General features: G+C 53.6%; 1 protein-coding gene across 1 annotated transcript in view; it reads right to left on the bottom strand.

Annotated features, from left to right (window-relative positions):
* NRXN2 (neurexin 2) overlaps nt 1-21,255 on the bottom strand; it is a 163,159-nt gene that overhangs the window by 37,491 nt on the left and 104,413 nt on the right. Inside the window, 3 exon segments of the mRNA XM_043969653.1 lie at nt 4,111-4,200; nt 9,268-9,439; nt 16,834-17,015. Of these exon segments, the coding sequence (XP_043825588.1) occupies nt 4,111-4,200; nt 9,268-9,439; nt 16,834-17,015 (444 nt within the window).

Genomic DNA, 21,255 nt, shown 5'->3' with positions numbered 1-21,255 from the left:
GGGGAGTGAGAAAGATGGGATGGGGGGAGAGGGGGGGAAGTGAGGAGTTAGAGAGAAAGTGTAGCAGGAAGTAAGGAGCGGATGGCAGGTGAGCCAGGAGAGACGTGAGGGCAGGGGAGATGGAAGGGCACCGAGAAGAGGCAGAGACGGAGAAGCAAGGGGTGGGGGGGAGACCAGGGAGAGGGCCAAGGACAAACAACCAAAGGGAAAATCCTCGTCAGCTCCAGCCCCTGCCCCCACCCTAGCTGAGCCAGCAGGGGGTCCGGGGGGCGGGGAGCCCCCAGCACACACACAGCCTGGACTCTGAGGCGGACTCTGACCCCCCAGGCTCCTCCCTTTTCTCTTCTGTTCACTCTTCATCTCATGCCTTTCCCTCCCTCCACCCCCATCTCTTCTCTCTCCTCTGCCGATGGCCTCTCCAGCTCATCACCTCCTTCTTCCTAAGCCTAGTGCAGTCTGCACCCACCTCAGGATCACAGGGCAGAGAGGAAGGGCTGGAAGGCATCTCAGAGACACTTAATCCAACCCCCTTGTTTTACAAATGAGAGAACTGAGGCCCAGGGAAATGAAGGGACTTTGCCCAGGTCTCTCCTCTGGCCACCCCAAACATCGTGCCAGGCCCTGGGCCCTGGGAAGCCTCCCAAAGAGTAGAACCAGGAGAGGCAGAGAGGGAGCAAGAGCAAATCAGAAAGAGACAAAACATGGAAATGAGAGCACAAGAAGGAAGGGAAGGAAAGAAGAGTGAGACAGAGAGAGAGAGAGACAGTGAGACAGAAACAGAGAGAGACAATGAGAGAGACAGTCAGAGAGACAGAGACAATGAGAGTTGGAGAGATAGAGACTGAGAGAAACAGAGTCAGAGAGAGTGAGAGACACAGAGAGACAATGAGAGACAGAGATAGAATGAGAGTCAGAGAGACAGTGAGACAGAAACAGAGACAATGAGAGAGACAGAGTCAGAGAGACAGAGACAGAGACAAGGAGAGTTGGAGAGATAGAGAGAGACAGTGAGACACAGAGACAGTCACAGAGACACAGAGATAGAGAGACAGGCAGGCAGACAGATGGTCAAGGGGAGTGAGAGGCCGCCCCCTCCCTCCAATCCCGTCTCCTCTGAACCTTCTCTCCACCTCTTGCTCCCTCCTTTGCCCGTGGTGCTGGGAGGAGGGCACTAGGCTGCCTCCCTCACCCAGGGCCCCAGGACCAGGGGAGCAGGGCCTCCGCCCCCCAGATGGAAGCCAAGCACCGACATGGATAAACGTTAAAGGGACCTCACTTTGCTGGTAGCCAAAACGCTCCGCTCTGGCCCTGTGCCCAGCGGCTGGCCGGGCACACCTCGGAGTTCCGGCCAGGGGCCAGCTGTTTTGGTTGGTTTGGGTTTTTAACTGATCTGGGGGCCGGTTTAACCCTCTGAGTTTGCTGCGTTTGTCATTTGGTTTTTAGAAAATCGTTTTAATTGTGTTTAGGGTTAGGTTTAACTCTGGTTTGGGGAGTGGTTTGAAGGGGTGGCGCTGGAGGTGGGGCGGATTTTCTTGCCCCCTTCTCCTCCAGTCCTTCGGCTCCTCGAACTGGGGGCAGTTTAAGTTCTGGCTTAGCCCTCGTTAGCCTCTGGTTTAGCTCCTCGTTAAAGATCTGGTTTAGTGTTAGGGTGTCTGCTGGCCCACCCCGCCCCCTGGGGTCCCTGGGCTGAGGATGGGCCAACTTGTGACGTGGCTCCTGGTCCTCACTGCTCACTCACTCCTCATCCCTCAGTGGTCTCTGTCTCCCCAGCCTTCCTCAGTCATCATGCACACTCATTCCTTTACCCAGCCAGGGTAGAAAACCCCTCTCACTGCCATCCCTGGCGCAAGTGCCAGGCCAGTGGGCAGAGGTCCAGGGGCTTAGCTCCTTGCTGGCTCCTCTACCGACTCCCACCTGCCCTTGGTGTGCTTGGGAAAGCACAAGTGATTCTAATCAGAATAATAACTGACTTTTTAATGTTTTCACAAATCACTTTCCCCTAATGCCCTAAATGTGTTCATTTCTCTAACACAGAATGTCACATTTGGATGGGACTTTAAAGCACCTCTATTTACCCCACCTTTTATCTTTGGGGAAAATGAGGCCTGGAGGGGCTAAGTCAGTCTCTCCAGTTGCATGCCTGTTAATCATGCCCCTCGGGGAATGAGGTTCATTCCTATAGGTCAGTAAAGCACTTTCCCCAGAAACTCCCAGTGCAAGACCCCTTTTAACAGATGGGAACACTGATATTCAGACAAGTCAGCGCTGGGATTTGAGCCCAAGCCTGCTAACTGCCTAGTATTCCCAGATTGGGGAGGAGGGCCCGTATTATCATCTCTGCCTCTATTGGCTACTAGGCAGATCAGGGGGGACCTTAGTGACCATCACCTCTTCATTTAACAGGTGAGGAAACCGAGACCCAGATAAGTTAAGTAATTTGCCCAGGCCTGCACAGCCAGCAAGTATGAGGCAGGATTCACACCCACTTCTTTCTGAATCCACATCCCGTGCTCCACCCATTCCCAAACCTGGCTTTTCACAGCAGGGAATCTCACCCTCACACCACTGACCTCTGGCTCTCCAGACTTCCATTCCTCCCCTCCCAGCTTGCTGGGATGCAGCCTGTCTTCTCCCCATGGGCTACCCAGGTGATCCCAGCCCACCCCCTCAAGTCACAAGCTGTCCCAGCCTCAGCCTGGGCTCTCTCTCTTGGCCTCTCTGATTCCAGGATAAGGGGTGGCTGATGGAGAGGGGTCCCTGGGGGCCTGGGCAAAGCTGCCCTGGGGCCCCAGCCATCCCGCTCTGTCTCACTCACCCCACTGGCACACTCCTCAAAGGGTTAAAGCTTGCCCAGCTGGAAAGAAAAGCGGCCCAATTTGGGCTCTGGGTTGGTCGTTTTTAGCGATCTCATTACAGTCCCTTTAACTTTTGGTCCTGCTGTGGGTTTATCACGTCTGATTATCGGCATATTTAGTCCCCACCTGGGGGTCAGGAGGTGACGGGGTTTAGTTGGGGGGAAATCCCCAGTGAACATTTAAAAGCAGAGTTATCAGCTGGTTAAGTGGACTTTTAGCAGGTCTACAGCCCCCTTGAGTTTAGCCTTAAAGGTACAGAGCTCGCCCTGCCCCTCCAGAGGGGACTTCTCTCTGGGGAATCACAGAATGGCCTGACTCCGCCCTGGGTCCCCCAAGGTTCTATCCGAGGCTGGAAGCCTTCTCCCTCCCGGCCCTGGAAGTGACCCCTCCCTCCTGCAAAGTCTGCTCTATCTTTTCTCCTCACCCTATTTCTGAGGTGACCAAGTGGTCCAGGGCTGGCCCAGACCATGGGATGCAAAGGCACCAGCCCAGTGAGTCTGCCTTGGAAGGGACACAGAACTCTCCTCTGGGAGCCGGAGCCCCCAGGTACTTGACAAGCACCTTCTATGTGCGAGAAACTGGGCCGCCCCCCCCATCATTCTCCTTTCTCTGTTCTACCCCTGTTCTATCTCTGTTCTTTCTCTGTTCATTCTCCTTCCCTCCTGTTCTACCCCTCTCAGCTCCTTTGCCTCTACTCTTACCCCATCCCCTCCCCTGGCTGCACTCTCATTTCAGTTTGGTTTCTAAGCATCTCTCTGCCCATCACCTCTTCCACCAAAATCTTCTCTGTCCCTTCTAGAGGAATCCTGCTTCACATGCCCCACCTTCCCTTCCACAAGCTTCATGTCCAGGGACATGGACTTCTCTAGGCTTTGGCGTCCCATTCTGGGGCAAGGAGAACCTTGGGAACGAAGGTTTGTTGAATGAATGCAAGAATGAATAAGCGAGTGTATGAAGCTCCTGCATCAGTAAGGAAATCCACGGACCACTCCCTGTGCTCGGCCCAGCTGTGGAAACACAGCGAGGTTCTACGCTGAGCATCGCATGGATGGCGTGGGCGGACCCTCCCTGGCCCAGAAGGACCGTCCCCATGCCCAACACTAGCTCAGGGAGCAAACTCTCCACAGCCAGGGAGGAAGCCCAGTGGGGTCATCAGCCAATCTGTCCTTCACTCGGGAAAGGAGGTGGGGAAAGAGAGAGCTCTGCACCATTAAGAGTGTGTTTTTAAGTTAATTAATTAATTCTGGTTAATTACCTTTGTCGAGCAGCCACTCATCTACTACTCGACCAAGCCGGTAGGGGATTCTCTGTCTAGCAATCGCCAGGCGTTCGTTATCAAAGTTTCCTTGGAAAAGTTTAGAGAGACAGTAGTTTTCTCAGACACGACGAAGTCCCAATGAATTAAAAGTAAATTATTCAGAACTCAGGAGACTCAGAATAAGCGGCGGTGGCTGGCGGCGTGGTGGTGGTGGTGGTGGTGGCATCCAACCAAAAGGGGAGGTTGGGGGAAAAGACCCCACAACAAAGCAAGAGGCTGGGGCTCTGTATCCCTCACCTCCCAGCCACCTCCCTGGATCTCCCCTCCAAGGCCCTCCCAGGACCCTGGGCACACAACCCGAACCGGACATTTGGAAGGAAAGAAAGCCAAGAAACCCCAAGGAGAACGTAGCCGGAAGGTCAAAAGTCAGAGGTTAAACAGATTTAGAGGGTGCTCAGCCCTTTGGGTCCAGGCACTGCCCCCACCAGAGTGGGGATCTGGGGCAGGGGTGGGGGTATTTAGCGGCTTTAGGTTGGGGGCAGGGGTGGCAGGCAGCCCTGGTCCTGGCTGGTTACTGCGTTTAGAGGGTGGTTTAGTTGGGGGGAGGGTTAAGCAAGGTTTATGCGGCATTTAGAGGGGCACCAGTACACAAGTTTGCAGTGGGGATTTTATTTCCTTCCCACATCCCAAAGTTCCTTTGCATCCCCTTGCAGGCCAGCCCAAGGCCCAGCTTCCCCTGGGTCCCCTGAGCCTGCTCTCCTCACATCACTTTCCCTTCCCTCCCCTTCATCCACAATGCACTCAGCCCCTTTCTCCAGCCTCCCTCCCTTTTCCTTTTGTTTCCTCATTACCCCACCTCCCCTCAGACCGGGACCAGGCTCTCTCCCCCAGGCAATTATATGTGGTCTAAGTTACTTCATTCCCAAGCATCCAGCACCACCTCCTAGCCCCTCCACGTGCCCCATGCCTTTCCCTCAATCTCTCCTCTCCTCTCCAACCGCTCTCCAGCCTTCCCTACTCCCAGCTCCCCAGTTCGATTCCTCTTTCTGAATCGCACTTCACTTTCCCGTCTTAATCTCCCCTGATTCCTCATCTCTCCTTCTCCTCCCTCCCTGCCTCCTAACACCTGCTGAGTTCCCCAGCTCCCCTCCTGACGTGACTGCTTCTTGCTTCCTTTCCCCACCTCAGTTCTCCCCAGCCTCGCTTTACCTCTCTCTCCCCAACATCTCTCTGTCTGTCTCCTCCCCTAATTTCCCAAGCTCTCACCCCACTCATAGCCCTGCCCCTTGCGGATTCGCAAGACTCAGCTCTCCATCTGCATAGCACACCTGTTATTCACTCCTCTCTTCCTATTCCCATCTCTTCCTCCCTCTCCGTCTCTCTCAGTCTCTGTCTCTCTGTCTGTCTCTGTCTTTCTCTCTGTCTCTGTCTCTGTCTATCTCTGTTTCTCTGCCTCTCTCTGCCTCTCTCTGTCTCTGTCTGTCTTTCTCTCCTACCTCCCCCTCAAGCGGATGGGAAGGGGGAGGGGTTCCCCTTGGGAAGGAGAGAGATTCACAGAAGAGTGGTCAGTGGGCTAACCTCAGGGGTTTGGGTCAGTGAATGTCAATCAGTCAATAAGCCTGGGGATACAAAGAAAGGAAAAACACTCTCTGCCCTGAAGGAGCGTGAGTGTGTGTGCATGTCTGAGGTATTTGTCAATTATGTGTCTAAGGACATTTGTCAGGGTGTAGGCATGTGTCTGAAGGCGTTTGTCTGCGTGCATGTGTGTCCAAGGGCATTTGTCAGCAAGCAAGTATGTGTCTCAAGGAGTTCATCAGTACCTACCTGAGTGCACAGCCCTCCCCCCATCTCCCCTGTGTCCCTCCCTGCTACTGGAGGGTGCAGGAGGCTCCCAGGCTGCCGTGCCAGAAGTGAAGGTGGCTTCCTTGAGGCTCCTGGGGGTCTGCCTTTTAAATCTCCAAGGCTGCATTGGGGAGGGCAAGGTGGAACCCCCACCCCCACCCCAATCACTGCTCCCTGGCCTTCTCTTATGCTTCCTAGCTCTTCTGGAGACTGGGTCGATCGGTTGGCAACAATGCTGTGTGTGTGTGTGTGTGTGTGTGTGTGTGTGTGCGTGCATGCACGAGCTCAAATTCCTGGCTCACTTGTGCATAACTATTATGCATTGCCCACATGTGTGTCCATGTGCCCAGTGGCAGGGGGAAGCGTGACTCCTATCTATAGGGATGGATAAACAGCCTTGGGTGGCATCTGGCTTTTGCAGGAGGAGGCAGAATGGAGTAACAGTGAGGACAGAGAGACTGGCCTCTGGGTGTACAGGGAGAGGGAAGTGGTTGCTCTTCACCTGGCCTCAGGAAGGAGCGCTGGGCCTGGGAAAGGACGAAGGTCACAGAACATCCCCTTCCTGGGGCCAGGTAGGTGGCACAGGCTGGGATGGCTGAGCCGGGGTGGCGGGGTGGGGGGGGTGGGGTCTCCAACCAGGCTCAAGAGCCTCCGAGGGGGCCCCAAAGATCACCTGGCCCGCCCTTCAGTGCTTTTTCTAAATATCTCTTTTGATCCTCACAATATCCCTGGGAGGCAGGTGCTTTCATTATCCCCATTTTATGGTTGAAGCAGTGGAGGCAGACAGAAGCGAAGGGACTTGTCCAAGGTGACACAGCTAGTAAGCATTTGAGGCTAGATTTGAACTCAGGTCTCCCTCACTCCAGGCTCAGTGGTACTACTGAGCCGCTTCCGATAATGTACACACATGTGCATATATACACACATACACAATCACCTATATGTATATCTGTATGCATGGTGCACACATATATGCACATGTAATAGTCATTTGATAATTTCCTGTTGAATTGATAGAAGCCTGAATCTCCCAGGATGCTTACACCTCCACGGTCCAGCCTGGGGACACCTGTGTTCTGCCAGCAGTCTACACTGGCTCAGTGAAGGCCTCTGTGGGTTGAGAATGTGGATCTGTGTGTGTCAATAACGAGACTGTTGTGGGCAGGCTCAGTACTGAGCTACAGCTACAAGAACCCTTTCCTAACACTTCTGATCCCCTTTAAGGCAGGGCCTGGTGGTTTGGCTCTCTGTATTCCTTCAGGGTATGGGCTGTGGTTGAGTCTCTGTGTGCTTTTGGGGGGACTGCTGGAGTAGGCAAATGGGTCTGAAGAAAAAATGGGTGCTTAATAAATGCTTGCTGACTTCTCACTGAGTTCTCTCGTTGGGGCTTCACAACAATCTTGGGAGATGAGCATTACAGGTATCATTAGTCCCATTTTGCAGATGAGGCTCAGAGTGTTTACAAGTCTTGCCCAGGAGCACACAATTAGTGAAGTGTCTGAGGCAGCATTTGAACCCAGGCCTCTCAGGATTCTAAGTCTAGCCGTCTCTCCTCAGCATCACAAGGGTCTGGATTCTCTGCTAGTCTGTGGTTTTCTGGGCTCCATGAGCGTTGGCAGGTCTTTGCCTACACGCTCACGTGCTTGGATCACTCCGCTCCTGCAGAGGTGTCAGTCTCTGTTTACCTGTCCCCCTCCCCCAGTGAATATTTCTATCTTGATCGGTATGTTGGGGTTGGGGGAGGGGGAACACTTGAGTGTCCCAGCATCTATGTGCGTCTGCCTCTTCTGTTCCCCATGTGTGAGCTAGTCTGGGCTCCCGGGTGTGTGCGCTTATCTGGGGCCCGTCTGCAGGAGCGGTCTCAATCTGTGAATGTGTCTGCGAGTTTCCATCCCTCTCTGATTCCGTGACTGCAGCTTTTTATGCGTTTCCTTGTCTCTAAGGCACCAAGTCTCCCACTGCAGCTGTAGCTGCCTCAGCATCTCTGTGTACGTGTGTGTCTTACCCTGCACCTCCACTCTGTCTCTGTGAGTCCCTGCAGCTCTCCCCCTACCCCATATCACTTCATCTCTCTCTCTCTCTCTCTCTCTCTCTCTCTCTCTCTCTCTCTCTCTCTCTCTCTCTCTCTCCATCTCTTCATCTCTCTCCTTGAGGGTGTTTCCATGGCTCTCTCCCCAGGTCTCTGTATCAATGTCTCTCTTTATCTCTTCCCTCTCTCTCCCCAGGTGTCTCAATGTCTATTTCCATATCTCTCCATCTCTGCTTGGCCTCTTCTTTCCTCTTCTCACACACTCCCTTTTCTCTCTGTTTCTGAACCTCCAGATACCTGTCCTTGGGTTTATTATCTCTCTTCTTTTCCAGATATCGGCACCATAGATTTAAAGCAGGAAGGAACCTCAGAGGTAATTTAACTCAACCCTCTCATTTTGCAGTAGTGGAAACTGAACCCTAAAGTGGGGCCCCGTGACATACAGGAGGCAGGGTCAGAATTTGAACCCAAATCTTCTGCCTCCAAATTCCTCCTCTCTTTCCCCTGTGTCATGTAATTTATTCTCCTGTCTTCTCTCATTTATCTTCTAGGGACGTTCTTTCCAATTTCTGAACCTTACTGTGGGGTATGTCTTTCTCTGTGCCTGGTTCTCTTCCCCTCCCCTCTCCCCCTTATTGTCTCCCTCTCTGTCTCCCTCTCTTCTGTCTCCGTGTCTCTGTCTCTCTCCTCTCTCTGTGTCACTCTCTCTTCCCCCTGTCTCTCTGTCTTAGACCAGCCCTGTAACTGTGTATCTGTCTCTCCCCACCTCTGTCTGTCCCTCTCTAAGGGTAGTGCCAAGGATCAGTTTGCCAGTGGAACAGACTCCAGCTTTCTGCTGGCTTGTCTATCACTCCACCCATCCTCTCTCTCTTTCTCTGGCCTTTCCCACCCCCAACTCCAGTACCCGTCTCTACCCCTCTGCTTCTCCATGTCAATCATAAGAAGCCTGGCTTCAAGGTCTGTAAGTAATTCCATCTGAGCCTCACAACAGCCCTGAAGTGGAGGGACTAAATATACTGTTACTCCCATTTTCCAGATGAGGAAACTGAAGCTTGGAGAGGTTAAGTGATTTGCACATGGTCCACAGAGCTGGTAAGTATCAGAGGCAGATTCTGAACTCAGGTCTCTCCTGACTCACTCCACCATGCCAGGCATTTCCCAACCTCCACAGCACCCCAACCCCCAAACCCTTCAGCTTCATTTTCTTCACTCCCTTGCCCTAGCCCCGCCTTGCCCCTCCTCCTCCTCTATGCCCCACACATTCGCTCCCTGGCTCCACCTACCTGCTGGATAGCGCTCGTTCACTGGCCAGCTGTCCACTTGCAGGGTGGCATTGCCACCACTCCGGGTGAAGCGCACCACGTGGTACTTGCCGTCGCTCACGATGGCGTTGGGCTCATCAATGGCGATGTCATCAGTACCCACATTAAAGATCACCCCCACGGTGCCCTGGTCCTGGTGGCCAGAAGGCAGGGGGTCAGCACCCAGGACAGGTATCCGGACATGAGGGGGAGGGTCAAACCAGTCATCCGTCCACTCATCTTCCCATCTATTCAAACAAGCATTTCTCCATCCATCCTTCCATCCATCTATCTGTCCATCCATCTTTCTGTTTGTCCATCCTTACATCCATTCATCCATCTACTGATACATCCATCCATCCATCTACCGATCCATCCATCCACCCACCCACCCATCCGTCCAACCAAATGTCCACCCATCCATTCGTCCGTCCATCCATTTGTCCATCTGTACATCCATCCATCCACCCATCTATCCACTCACCCATCCATCCATCCATCCATCCATCCATCCATCCATCCATCCGTCCGTCCGTCCGTCCGTCCGTCCGTCCATCCATCCACCCACCCACCCAACCCATTCATCCAGCCATCCAACCAGGCATTCAGCAGCAGCAGCCACTCACAATTTAATAGAAAGAGTCAAGTCCTGAGTACAAGTCCTCCTGGCTCTGGCACTCACTACCTGTGTGACTGTGGGCAATCTCCTTAACCTTTAAGAGCCAACAGACAATGACCATAATATTAACTTGTGTCCCCAGCCCCCAACCTGTCCACCACAAGGAAAGTGCCTTGTAAATGTAAAAGCTATAGGGCAAAAGGGAATTATCCCTCCTAAGAGGCAGATGGGGGGGGCCTACTGGGATAACATGGTATATACACCATCAAAATAATCATAAATACTTATTGATTGATTGTCACATGCTAGCAGATGCCAATTTAATTGTTTTTCTTTATTACAAGAAAAGGTTCAAGCTGAAGGGATGGAGGAGAATGGGTATTTCCTGACATGACAGCAATGTAAGAAAGTCCCCAATAAAACACTTTTTAAAAATAGGTGGGAGGCAGACCTATTCATTTCCACAAACATTTAGTGAAGGCCTGCTGCTAGACTGGAAAGTCTTTATGGGAAGGATCTTTATCTCAGGGCCCCACCCCCACCCCCAGCATTGGGCTCTACATCCTGCAGATACTTAGTAAAGTTTTGCTGGGTTTGTTTTCTAGGTGCGCTAGCTCTGGGAGGGCCAGCTGGCTGAGGCGATGAAAGCCCCCTCCTCTGCCCTCAGCCCTGTCCCCCTGAGCCTCATGGGGGCTTCTCCCACCCTTCCCCCTGCTCTCATATAGAGAAGAGAGCCCTGGGGGTGCGGGTGTCGGGTGTCGGGGCAAGGCTTCCACCTGAACAACTTCATTCTCCTGCCAGCTTCCAGTCCCCTAACTAGGTCACTGCTCTACAGGAGAGGGAGGGAGAGGGGAAGGTAGGGAAGCTGCATGTGGGCTCCTCCATTCCCGTGGGAGCGTGGACTGTGGGTGGACCTGTGTGTGCATTTGGTGGGGGCTGGGGGATGTCTGGGATGGACAAACAGAGGTTCGGAGAATAAGCAGGAGACGGGCAAGGTCCCACTCACTTCTCAGGATAAGGGGGATGATAGGGCAGAGAGAAGGGAAGGGGACACTACCTGGACTTGAGAGGCGTGGGGGGCGGGGGAGGACAGCAGGAGCCATAGCAGGCTCCAGCATAGGAGAGTTATAAGCTACCAAAGCCTGGAGAGGCTCCTAAACCAGCTTCCTAAATTTAAACCCAGTCTAAGTTGAGCCTAGCCCTGGTGATTAATCAAAACTACCTGCTTGCCTAGAGCTTGACCCTTTATCTCCTCCCCTTTCTGCCTCCCTCTGCACCCTCCTTCCTTTTCTCCTTCCTGACCCTTCATCTCCCGGGGACCCTCCTCAGTCATCACTGTAGTGCAGGCTCCATCACCTCCCACCTGGACTACTGCAATGGCTACTCCCCAGCCAGGGTCCACCTGCCTCCGGGCTCTCCCCACTCCTGCACATCTTCCACTGCCACCAGAGTGATCTTCATGCCACCTTCCTAGTCAACACATGCCAGAGGCTCCCTCTCACCTCCAGGAGCGACTCTGATAGTCCTAGACCCTCCTCCCTTTCCAACCTCCCTTCTAGGTCCTCCAGAATCCAGTGACAACTGGGCTCCTCTTCTATGCCTAGCATAGGATGACTAGCACTGACCTCCTGACTGGGCATTTTCTCAGGCTGCCTCCATTCCCACTCCTGCAAGTTTCCCCCCTCTTCATCCTCCCATACCAGCTTCATTGTTCAATCTCACCTTCTACAAACCTTCCCTGGCTCTCCTCAGCTTCTCTCTGAGGCTGTCTCTAGTTTCTCCTGTATGTGGGTGAACTCCCTGTTTGTACATAGCTGCTTGCATGTTGTCACCCCATTAATTACACTGGGAGCTCCTTGGACCTTTTCCTTTATTTCTCTCTCTTTGTTTTTTCTGTTTCTTTTTCTTTCTCTCATTTCTTTTTTCTTTCTCTTTCTCTTTCTCTCTTTTCTTTTTTCCTTCTCTCTTTATTTTTTCTCTTTTCTTTTTTCTCCTTCCTTTTTCTCTTTCTTTCTCTCTCTCTTTCTTTTCCTCTTTCTCCAGCACTTATCACAGTGCCTGACATGCAGTAGGTGCTTCATAAATACTTGTTGATTGGCTGACTGATTCTCCTGCCCTGGCTGAGGCACTAACACAAAGAGTTCTCCACTGACAAGGTCTCCTGAGGGGTGCACACAGCACAGACTCCTAGCAGCACACTCTAGGCATTCATGCACACCCGTCAACCACAAGAGCATCCTAACACAGAACATCTATCACTGTCTGTTTCTTTCTCCCACCCACATTACTTTGGCTCCTGCCCCCTTTCTGCATGAGGGAGGGGGGAAAGCACCATGGATAAAGTTTTAAGGGGACATAGGGAGGTTCTAAGCCCCAACTCTGACTTGTTCTGAGACCCTCCACTAGTCTCTCACCCTCTCTGGTCTTTAGACCCTTCACTAGTCAGCCCCAGGAGCTAGACTGTCCTCTCTGGGTTAGTGTCTTTCCTCACAGATTCATTAAGACTAGGGATGTATAAGGACATCTATAAAAACCATGGATCCTAGTGGGAAAAGCCCTTGACTTGAAGTCAAAAGATCTGGGTTTGAATTCTAGTTCTGCTCCTTACTACCCCTGTGACTTTGGACAAGTTGCTATCTCCTCTCTGGGCCTCAATTTCCCCATCTATAAAAGGATCGAGATTGGACTAGATCACCCCCAGCATCTCTTCCAGCTCTAAAAACTGTGACTCTGGGGGCAGCTAGGTGGCACAGTGAATAGAGCACTGGCCCTGGATTCAGGAGGACCTGAGTTCAAATCCGACCTCACACACTTGACACTTACTAGCTGTATGACCCTGGGCAAGTTACTTAACACTCACTGCCCCACCCCAAAAAAACAAACAAAAACAAAAAACTGACCCTCTTGCACTTCTGCCTGGCGCTCAATGTTCCAGGAAAAACTGAGCCAGAGCATTGGCCTTCGGTCAGGAAGACCTGAATTCAAATCTTGCCTCTGCTACTTAACAGCTTTCTCACCCTGGGCAACTTGCTTCAACTCACTCAGGCTCAGTTTCCTAGCCTGTAAAATGGGTCACAATTCCACAGGCCTATGAGGAGGGTCAAATGTGACCATGTCAGTAGAGAGCTTTGCAAATCTTAAATCATCATAGAAATATCAGCTCTTGTTCTCATCATGAGAATAACACGCAGGGAGGGGGGGTGGCGGAGCAACTAGATAAAGCACTAGCCCTGGATTCAGGAGGACCTGAATTCAAATCCGGCCTCAGACACTTAACACTTAATATCTGTGTGACCCTAGGCAAGTCACTTAACCTTCATTGCCCCACAAAGAGAGAGAGAGGGAGAGAGAGAAAATAACACACAGTCTTGGGAATTTATCAAGTGCTTTCTAGCTTCTTCATCATTATGACAAATCTAAACAGAGATGCCAAACAAAAAAGCATGGCACCTTCCCCCAGGGGTTGAGCTGTAAGGCCCTAGCAGAACATAAACTTCCTGAGGGCAAGAATCAGAGCTGTAACTACGGTGGGGTAGCCAGGGCATTGTTCCATTTGCTGACCTGCGGGGGGGGGGGCGCTCTTTCTCCTCCAGTGGAGACCACTGGCCCATGCCTCACAATCCTCTGCTGGGGTCAGGAAGAAGGTGGGCCCTGGCAGAGGATGAGGAGGAGCCAGGGGCAGGCTGCCCCTCCGTAGGCATGGTCACACCTGTTGGAGCAGTCTGATTGTCCATCCTCCCAGGACCCACCTTTACACTTCAGCTAATGCTGTTCCATGTATCAAATGCCCAACTACAGCTTTGGCACGACTGGCTTCTTGGTACTTTCCTTGAGTTCCCAGAATTTAGCTCAGTGTCTGGCATACAGGTGGTACTTAATAAATGCTTATTGAATCTGGTTGGGTTGAGTTGGGCTGGCTCAGCAAGGCCTTGGATCTGGGAGGGCAATAGTTATAACCACTGGCCCTTCTAGAACCTTGGAAGGTTTGCCAAACCCTGGGCCCCTGACCCTTGGGGTCCTAGTCCCTCACATGGCTGGGTGGGCGGTCCCCCAAAGTGAGGCTCTCCTTGCCCAGGGTCCCAGAGCCGGCAAGCGTTCATCGCTATCTGGGGAGGGGAGAGACCGGATTCCTGGGTTCCCAGCCGGGAGCTCTGGGGGAGACAGTTCCCTGCGCGGCTCCTGACTCGGAGTCAGTTGTCACTTCTGTTAAAGTCATTAATTCCTAATTCCCCAATTACCTCATTAGGCGGCGGTGGGGAGAGCGGGCGGCTCCTACAGCAAATAATTATGGGAGTCAAAATTAATTTGGCAAAGTGGAGCGACGCTTTATTAGAGACGTCAAATTGCTTTCCTCTGATTTCGCTGCCGCCTCCCTGCTCTCCCAGAGCTGCTAATGAAGCCGTTGTGGGAGCTGATGTGTCACTGAGGGTGGGTGGGGTCCCTTTAGCTACCCCCGGAGTGGGGGGTAGGTAGCCATTCTGTCTCCCCCAGGCTCTCCTCTTTTCTAGGATATCTCCCCTGTGCTTTCCCACCCCACCCCCACTTCCAAATCTCCTAGGCCCCAGCCCCTTCCCTTCCCATCTATCCCCAACCCTATCCTCCCAATCAGCAGCTTCCCCCAGGCCCTTGCAGGAAGGCTGAAGAATCACCCGGGAATGCTTGTGGACCGACTGACTGACCTATGGGGATGGATGAGAGAAATCACTTTCTCCTTCAGGGCCAGGGGAATCTAGCCCTCCCATTTCTGCAGAAAGCCACACAGTCCAGCCCTAGTAGCCCCTCTGGGCTCCCAAAGCTATGTCCTGGAGCTGTCCCATGCCCACGCTCAGGAAGGTACACACGTGGGTACACGCATGCACACACATGTGAGCGAGCACACACACAGAGACACACGTGGGCGCACATGCACACACCATGACTGGTTCGGTCATCTATCACCAAGGACCGCACCTGCAGTGAGGATGTGCCCCTGGTAAAGGCCTGCCCCACTCCTCTCTCTCTCTCTCTCTCTCTCTCTCTCTCTCTCTCTCTCTCTCTCTCTCTCTCACACACACACACACACACACACACACACACGCACACACACACAGAGTCCTTCACAGATTCTCTCTCCCTCCCCCTCTCACACACACATATATGCACAAACCCACATCCACACCCACACCTGTGTTTTCTCCCAGCATCCCTCGGTTTGCCTCACTCCTCATTCCTCACTCTTAACTCGACTCTTCACCTGTATCCTCCTCCCCCTGCCCTGCCAGCTCCTGACCCAGTGAGTATCAGCTGCCACTGTCTGCCCAGCTCCACTCTGACCACAGGACCATCTTCTCTTCCTTTTCCTTCCCTACACTGCACTGGTGAGGACATTGGATTCATCTGTGAGGCAAGCCAGTGTGAGAGAAAGAATGATGGACATGGAGTAAGTAAGGTTCAAATCATGGCTCTGGTTTCATACAAGCTTCATGACCCTTGGCATTTCATCTGAGCCTCAGTTTCCTGATCTGTAAAATGGGAGTGATACCACCCAATCTACTGGTGTCAGCGGGCTCTGGTGAGACTGTGTCAATTGAATCTTATCCCGAAGGTGCCTGGGGGCAGGATGGGGCCACCGGGAGCACGGACAGAGGGCCCCTTTTGAGAATCTAGGAGTCCTGAGGTCAACTCCAAGGAGCTTTCTAGAAAACCTAGTCTAAGCCCCTTTTTCTGCAGGTGAGGCAAAAGGACTCCCTAAAAGTCCCCTAACTCCAGACCCATTGCTCCACCTGCCTCCAGGTTCCCCAGTAGTCCCCATGGGCCTTCTGCCTCCCTGGGAGCCTACATAGCCCGTCTTTTGACCCACTCACTTCCCGTCCAAGCACAGAGGCCTTGGCCAGGAGTCTGCTATGAGAGAAAGGCAAGGCAGGGGGTGGGTGTGAAGCCAGAAGAGGAATATGAGATCAGGACGGGCTCAGAATCCATTTTGCAGATGAGAAAAGAGAGGCTTAGAAGGGTAAAGTGGTCTCCCTGGAGTCATACAGCAGAAGCCAGAGGAGGTCCTAATTTGGGGGGTGGGAGAAAGCCTAGGGGATTTCAGTGAGCTGTCCAAACAGGGGGTGCTGAAAGAACATGTGTGCGTGCATGTGTGCATGCGTGTGTGCATGGGGGGGGCTGGACCAGCAGTGGCACTGGGATCGTTTCCAAGGGGCTGGCTGGAGGCCTCTGGAGGTCAGTAGGGGTTAAGGGTCTTATGAGATGATGGAACTTAAAGCTGGAGGTGACCATTGTGAGTCCAAGCCACCCATTTCACAGAAGAGAAGAGTGAGGCCCAGAGAAGGCTGCACAGGGAGCAAGTTGGCCCCAGAGCCAGGGTCGCAGACTCTAAATCGATTATGAGCTGGTGCTAGAGCTCAGCTTCAGAGATCATCTCCCCTAAGTCCCTCACTTTAACGAAGGAGCTAATCGAGGCACAGAAAGGTTTGGTGACTCCTGGGAACATTGGTTTAGCTGGAGGGACCTTGAAGGTCCCTGATCAGCTCCTCACCCCACCCCACCCCTATTTTGCAAAGGAGGATACTAAGAATGAGAGCACACTGCCAGCAAGTGTATGTGGCAGGATTTGAATCCAGGTCTCCTTTACTCCAGGACCAGTGCTCTATCCACTGGACCACCACACCTCAGGAGGTCACATGGGTAACAGAGGCAGGATTCAATATGTCACCAAGTCCCATGGTCCCTATACCCATGGGCTGGGCCAGTCCAGGTGTCCATGTGGGCAAAACCAGACAGATGCAGATGCTTGGAGGGGGACATGATGTAAGGGGTGGGAGGGAAAGGAGACTGGGTCTTGGCATTTCTCAGGGGGGATGGGGTCTTCAGGCTTGGAGGGGGTTGTGAGGAGGAAGGAAGAGAAAGGAGGGGTGGGGAGGGGGACTGGGCCCCAGGGTCCTTACGATGTGCAGCTGCAAATAATCCCCGAGGCCGGAGGCGCTGTCCACCCGCACCAGGACAGCACTGCGCTGGTGGGTGCTGAAGCCCACGGCCAGGCGGTCCATCCTCGTGCTGGGCCTGTCATTGGGGGGCCACGTGTAGGTGATGAGTGCCCCGCCCTTCCCAAAGATGTAGGTCGTCCCAGCTGTAGAGAGAAAAGAGGAAGGGGAGGGGTGTGAAGGAGACAGGGTCAGCACAGCAGGGGCCAAGGGGGCCTGCCTTGAGCTCTGGGGGCTCAGGACACCTGAGTCCAGGTTTTGTCCTGGAATGTACAGTACTCGGAGAGCAGCCGCCACACACAGCTGCCCCTAAGGGAGGTGTGTGTGTGTGTGTGTGTGTGTGTGTGTGTGTGTGTGTGTGTGTGGACAGACCCATGTAGCTACTTAAGAATTCTCATTTTAATTACAGCTAAGGAGAGACAGAGAAGGACATTATGAAGGGGGAGATTCTCTAGGGTGGGAGTGGGGGAGAACAGCTGCCCCAGGGAGCCAAGCTTGGGGCTGCCCAGCTCCTGAGGGGTCTGCTTCCCCTCCCTTCCCCTGGGTGCTAGCCAAGGTGACATTGACAACAGGGGTGTGAAGCCCAGGAGGAGTCAAGTGATGCAGGTGTGTGAGATCCCCAGAGACCCAGCCAGCTGCAGGGCGGTGGGGGGCTTTGTTCTACTCTGACTCATAGGCCACACAGCCAGCCTCCTTCCCCAGCTTGGCCAGCTCTGTCCACCCCCTCCCTGCTCACTCGCTCTCCCCTATACTTTACCCACCCTGTGCCAGGACACCTGGCTGAGCCCCCCTCCCCAGCCAACGGGGCTCTTTGTCTCCTCCTGATCTCAGGAGCCCTCTAGCTCCCCACTCCCCATGGGACAGTACTTCAGGATTCTATGCCGTTGGAGGCTGCCAGCCCCGGGACAGGCCTGGGAGAGACGGACACCAGGAGGAATGGAGGGACAGAGGCACAGACAATACAGGGAGGCAGACAGGGAGCCCCCTCCCCTGGACAAAGAGGGGGACCCGAGAGAGTGGGGGAGAAAGGGACCAGACTTGGCAGGCTCAGGCTCCCCACCCCCACCCCACCTCTCCTCCTCCTCTCCCTCTCTCTCTCCTCTGCACCATCCGGCTGCCGGGGGCGGGTGTGAGGTCCCTAACGATCAAGCCCCAAAATAAACCCCATTAGTTGCCATGCTCCCTCCTGAGGCTGCCTGGGCTCTCTGGGGTGGGTGAAGCTGGATTGGGGGGGGGTCCCTGGTTGCAGGAAGAGAGTCCAAACTAGGCCAGGGGTAACTAGCCCCAGGCTCTGGGGTGGGCCTGGGCAAAGGGAACCATCTTTGATCCTATGGACCATAATGGGAGCAGATGAGAGTCATCAAATGTTTAATTAAATAATTAGTCGTTGATGGGTCTCTTCAGGGCACTTCTGGGGTGGGGGTGGGGAAGGGCAGCCTAGGGCACAGGGAGAGATATTCAGGGCCCTACAGGGGAAGCAGATTCTTCGAGGGATGGATCAGGGGAGGAGGATTCAATTCAATCCATTCCAACCCAACAGGCATCTATTAAACACCTACTATTGCTAGGTCGGGGCCAGGGGGAAAGAACAATAGGAGACCCACACTCGGGAGGGGGAGGATGGGACTGGAGGCTGGGTTACCTGGGTTCTGGGATAACTAAGGGGGAGAACTGCAGGAAAGAAAAGACCAGACCAGACCAGCAGCTGCCCCAGTGATAGCCACAAACTGCCCCTGGAGAACACCGGAGTTGACTTGCACCTCGAGGACCCGGGCACCAGCCAGCTCCAGTTCTCCAGGTGAAGGAGAGGCCGAAAGGCTCTGCTCTCAGGACTTCCTGTCTCCTGATGATGAGGACATGCGGGTGCCCCATTTGTAGAGCAGAAAGGGACACTTTGAGAGGCAGAGCCAGAACCCCTGGAGAGGAAGCAAGTGTCTGTCTGCTCTGGGGGTCTGGGGAGGAGCCATCAGAGGGTCCCTATCCCCCCCATCTGCACTCCCACCCCAGCAAAGCCCAGACACTCATCATCCCCAGGTAAGAGAAGACCTGCTCCCAGCCCCATGACCCTGGGCCCTCAGTGCTACTACCACTGGCATGGAAGCCGTGAGGACCAGTTCAGAAAGCATGGGGTCCGGGGAGATGGAGAAGGCAGGCTGAAGACCCCACAGAGGTGTGGGGCAGGAGCCCTGAGAGAGGAGGCCTCAGCTGGAACAAGCCCCTCAGCTCCTACCACTGCAGCACCATGGAAAATCGGCTGTTTCCATGGCAACCTTAATATCCAGAGCCCTCCCTCTCCTCTCCCTCCACTCACACTGCAAGTCCAATAGAGAGGACAAGGTATGAAGGGGAGATCTGGGGCCCCCTCCAAGAGTCTTGGTGTCCATCTTTCTCACGGTGGACGGCCCAGAAGCCTTTCTTAGGCCTCCTCTGTGACCCCGAATTCTGTGGTCTCTACAGTGGAGATGGAAGATCCCCCCTTCTCCTCTAGTCCTCCAAGAATTCCCCAAACTTTGGGAGAAACGTCCCTTTTCCCTGTCATCTTGAGGCACCCTTGGGAATCAGGACTCTCCTCTGGGAGAGGGCCCATGTCCCAAGACCTTCCTCATGGCCTTGAAACAAGTTTGTCTCTCAGTGAAGGCCCAAGAACTGTCCAGCTCCTCTCTGGGCCCCGGAACCCTTCAGCTCACAATCCTTCAGCTCAGCAAGAGAGGGGAGTCTGAGGGCACTGGAGGTGCACAAGGTCTATCCGACATACAAGCAAGTCCACCCAGGCCTTGACATGAACCCGGACCTCCATTCTGGCCTCCCACCAGCACCACCATGATGCTGACCCTAAGGCATACACAGACCCAGAGAGAGAGCCCCCAGCCCATCTCCTGGGATGCTCAGAGAACTGGACACACCCAGCTACACACAAAGAAAGACCCTAGGAGGAGCTCACACCCACACACCCAGGCCAATGCACAGAGGAAGACAGCAATACACACACACACACACATATATACACACACGCGCTCGCAGACAATGCTGCATGTAGACACAGTAATGCATTTGGAAATGACATGCACAAACCCACAGACAGATACACACACAAAGCCACAGAGGGAGATGCCCCCAGACACACACACGTGCACATACTTGTGTGCAAATACACACATACACCACCATGGATTCGCCTGCACACAGCCCCATCCGCACTTCCAGTCTTTTTGTGCTTCGGCCGACACCCCACCCATGCTCTCTACCATGCTCAGAGGCCCAGGCTCCCTCAGCCTCTCCTACCTACGTCCTTGCCTGGGGGTCCTGAGATCACCCCCATTCCTCATCAGCACCAGTCAAGCCTCCAAGACAATTTATTAGCCCAGCGTGCTCAAGCTGCAGCTGCTTGATTATGCCAGGGCGGGGCTCGTTAAAGCCTGAGGGGCGTTTATTACATTGTGGGGGGAAGATATTTCTTGGGAAGAAGAGATGAAAGATGGATGGTTTATTGGGCCAAGGAGGGTGGTTATTACCCTGGGGAGCCATTGATCACACCATCAGCCGCCATATTACCCAAAGGCTTGGCGGCTTTCACAGCCAAGGAGTAGGAAGAAACAAAGTCAGTACAATTTCCCATCTACACCCTTGTGCCGGCTTGGGGACCAGCTCAGGTTCTGGCCTCACCCCTAGGGGATGTCCCCTGAGCTTAAAAGCAGGGAGAGTGTGTTGCAGGGTGTGTCCTTACATCAGACCAACTGGCCTAGAGCCCCCTGGATTTCAGTGACCCACAGGATACAGCCATCCCATTCCTCAAAATGGTGACCAAGGGTGGCCAAGAGGAATATTGTATGTACCGTGGACGTGCTGAGTGGCCCAAGCAACTCACAGGCCAAAAGCCCCCATCATCAGTGTCTCTTCAGAGTTCCTTGCCAAATACCCAACACACCCTTGATACCTCCTTGACCTAGAGATCCCAGGACAAGGAAAGGCAGCAGCCCTCATTAATTCACGAATTTTCTTGACTCTCTGCCCCACCATCCCCATACTGAATCCATCCACAACAGCCACCTAGGAACCTGCCTGCTGATAACAAGACAAGAAGATCTTTGGTGGCTGGGATGCAATGACCATATCCTTTCTACATCAAAAGTCATCCAGACAGCAGTAGCCCCACCCCATCCAGAACCACCTCCCCAAATGCCTCCCAAAGCAATGCAAAGCCCTCTTGTCCATGCAGAAGCCCTGGAAGGTTTTGAGAAGGCAGACAGCCCAGCATTACCTCCCCAACTCTCAGGTGGCAGAAGGCAGGGTCCCTCCCCATACCTGCTGTTACCCCAAGCTAAATCCTTGAGCATTAAACACAGAAGGAATTCTATGGTCCCCTCAATCCCAAATCCAAATAATCAT

Source organism: Dromiciops gliroides, chromosome 6 (assembly GCF_019393635.1).
Source record: "Dromiciops gliroides isolate mDroGli1 chromosome 6, mDroGli1.pri, whole genome shotgun sequence".
Classification (NCBI taxonomy): Eukaryota; Metazoa; Chordata; class Mammalia; order Microbiotheria; family Microbiotheriidae; genus Dromiciops; species Dromiciops gliroides.
The sequence above is the reverse complement of the archived record's forward strand: the minus strand, read 5'-3'. Positions and strand labels throughout refer to the sequence as shown.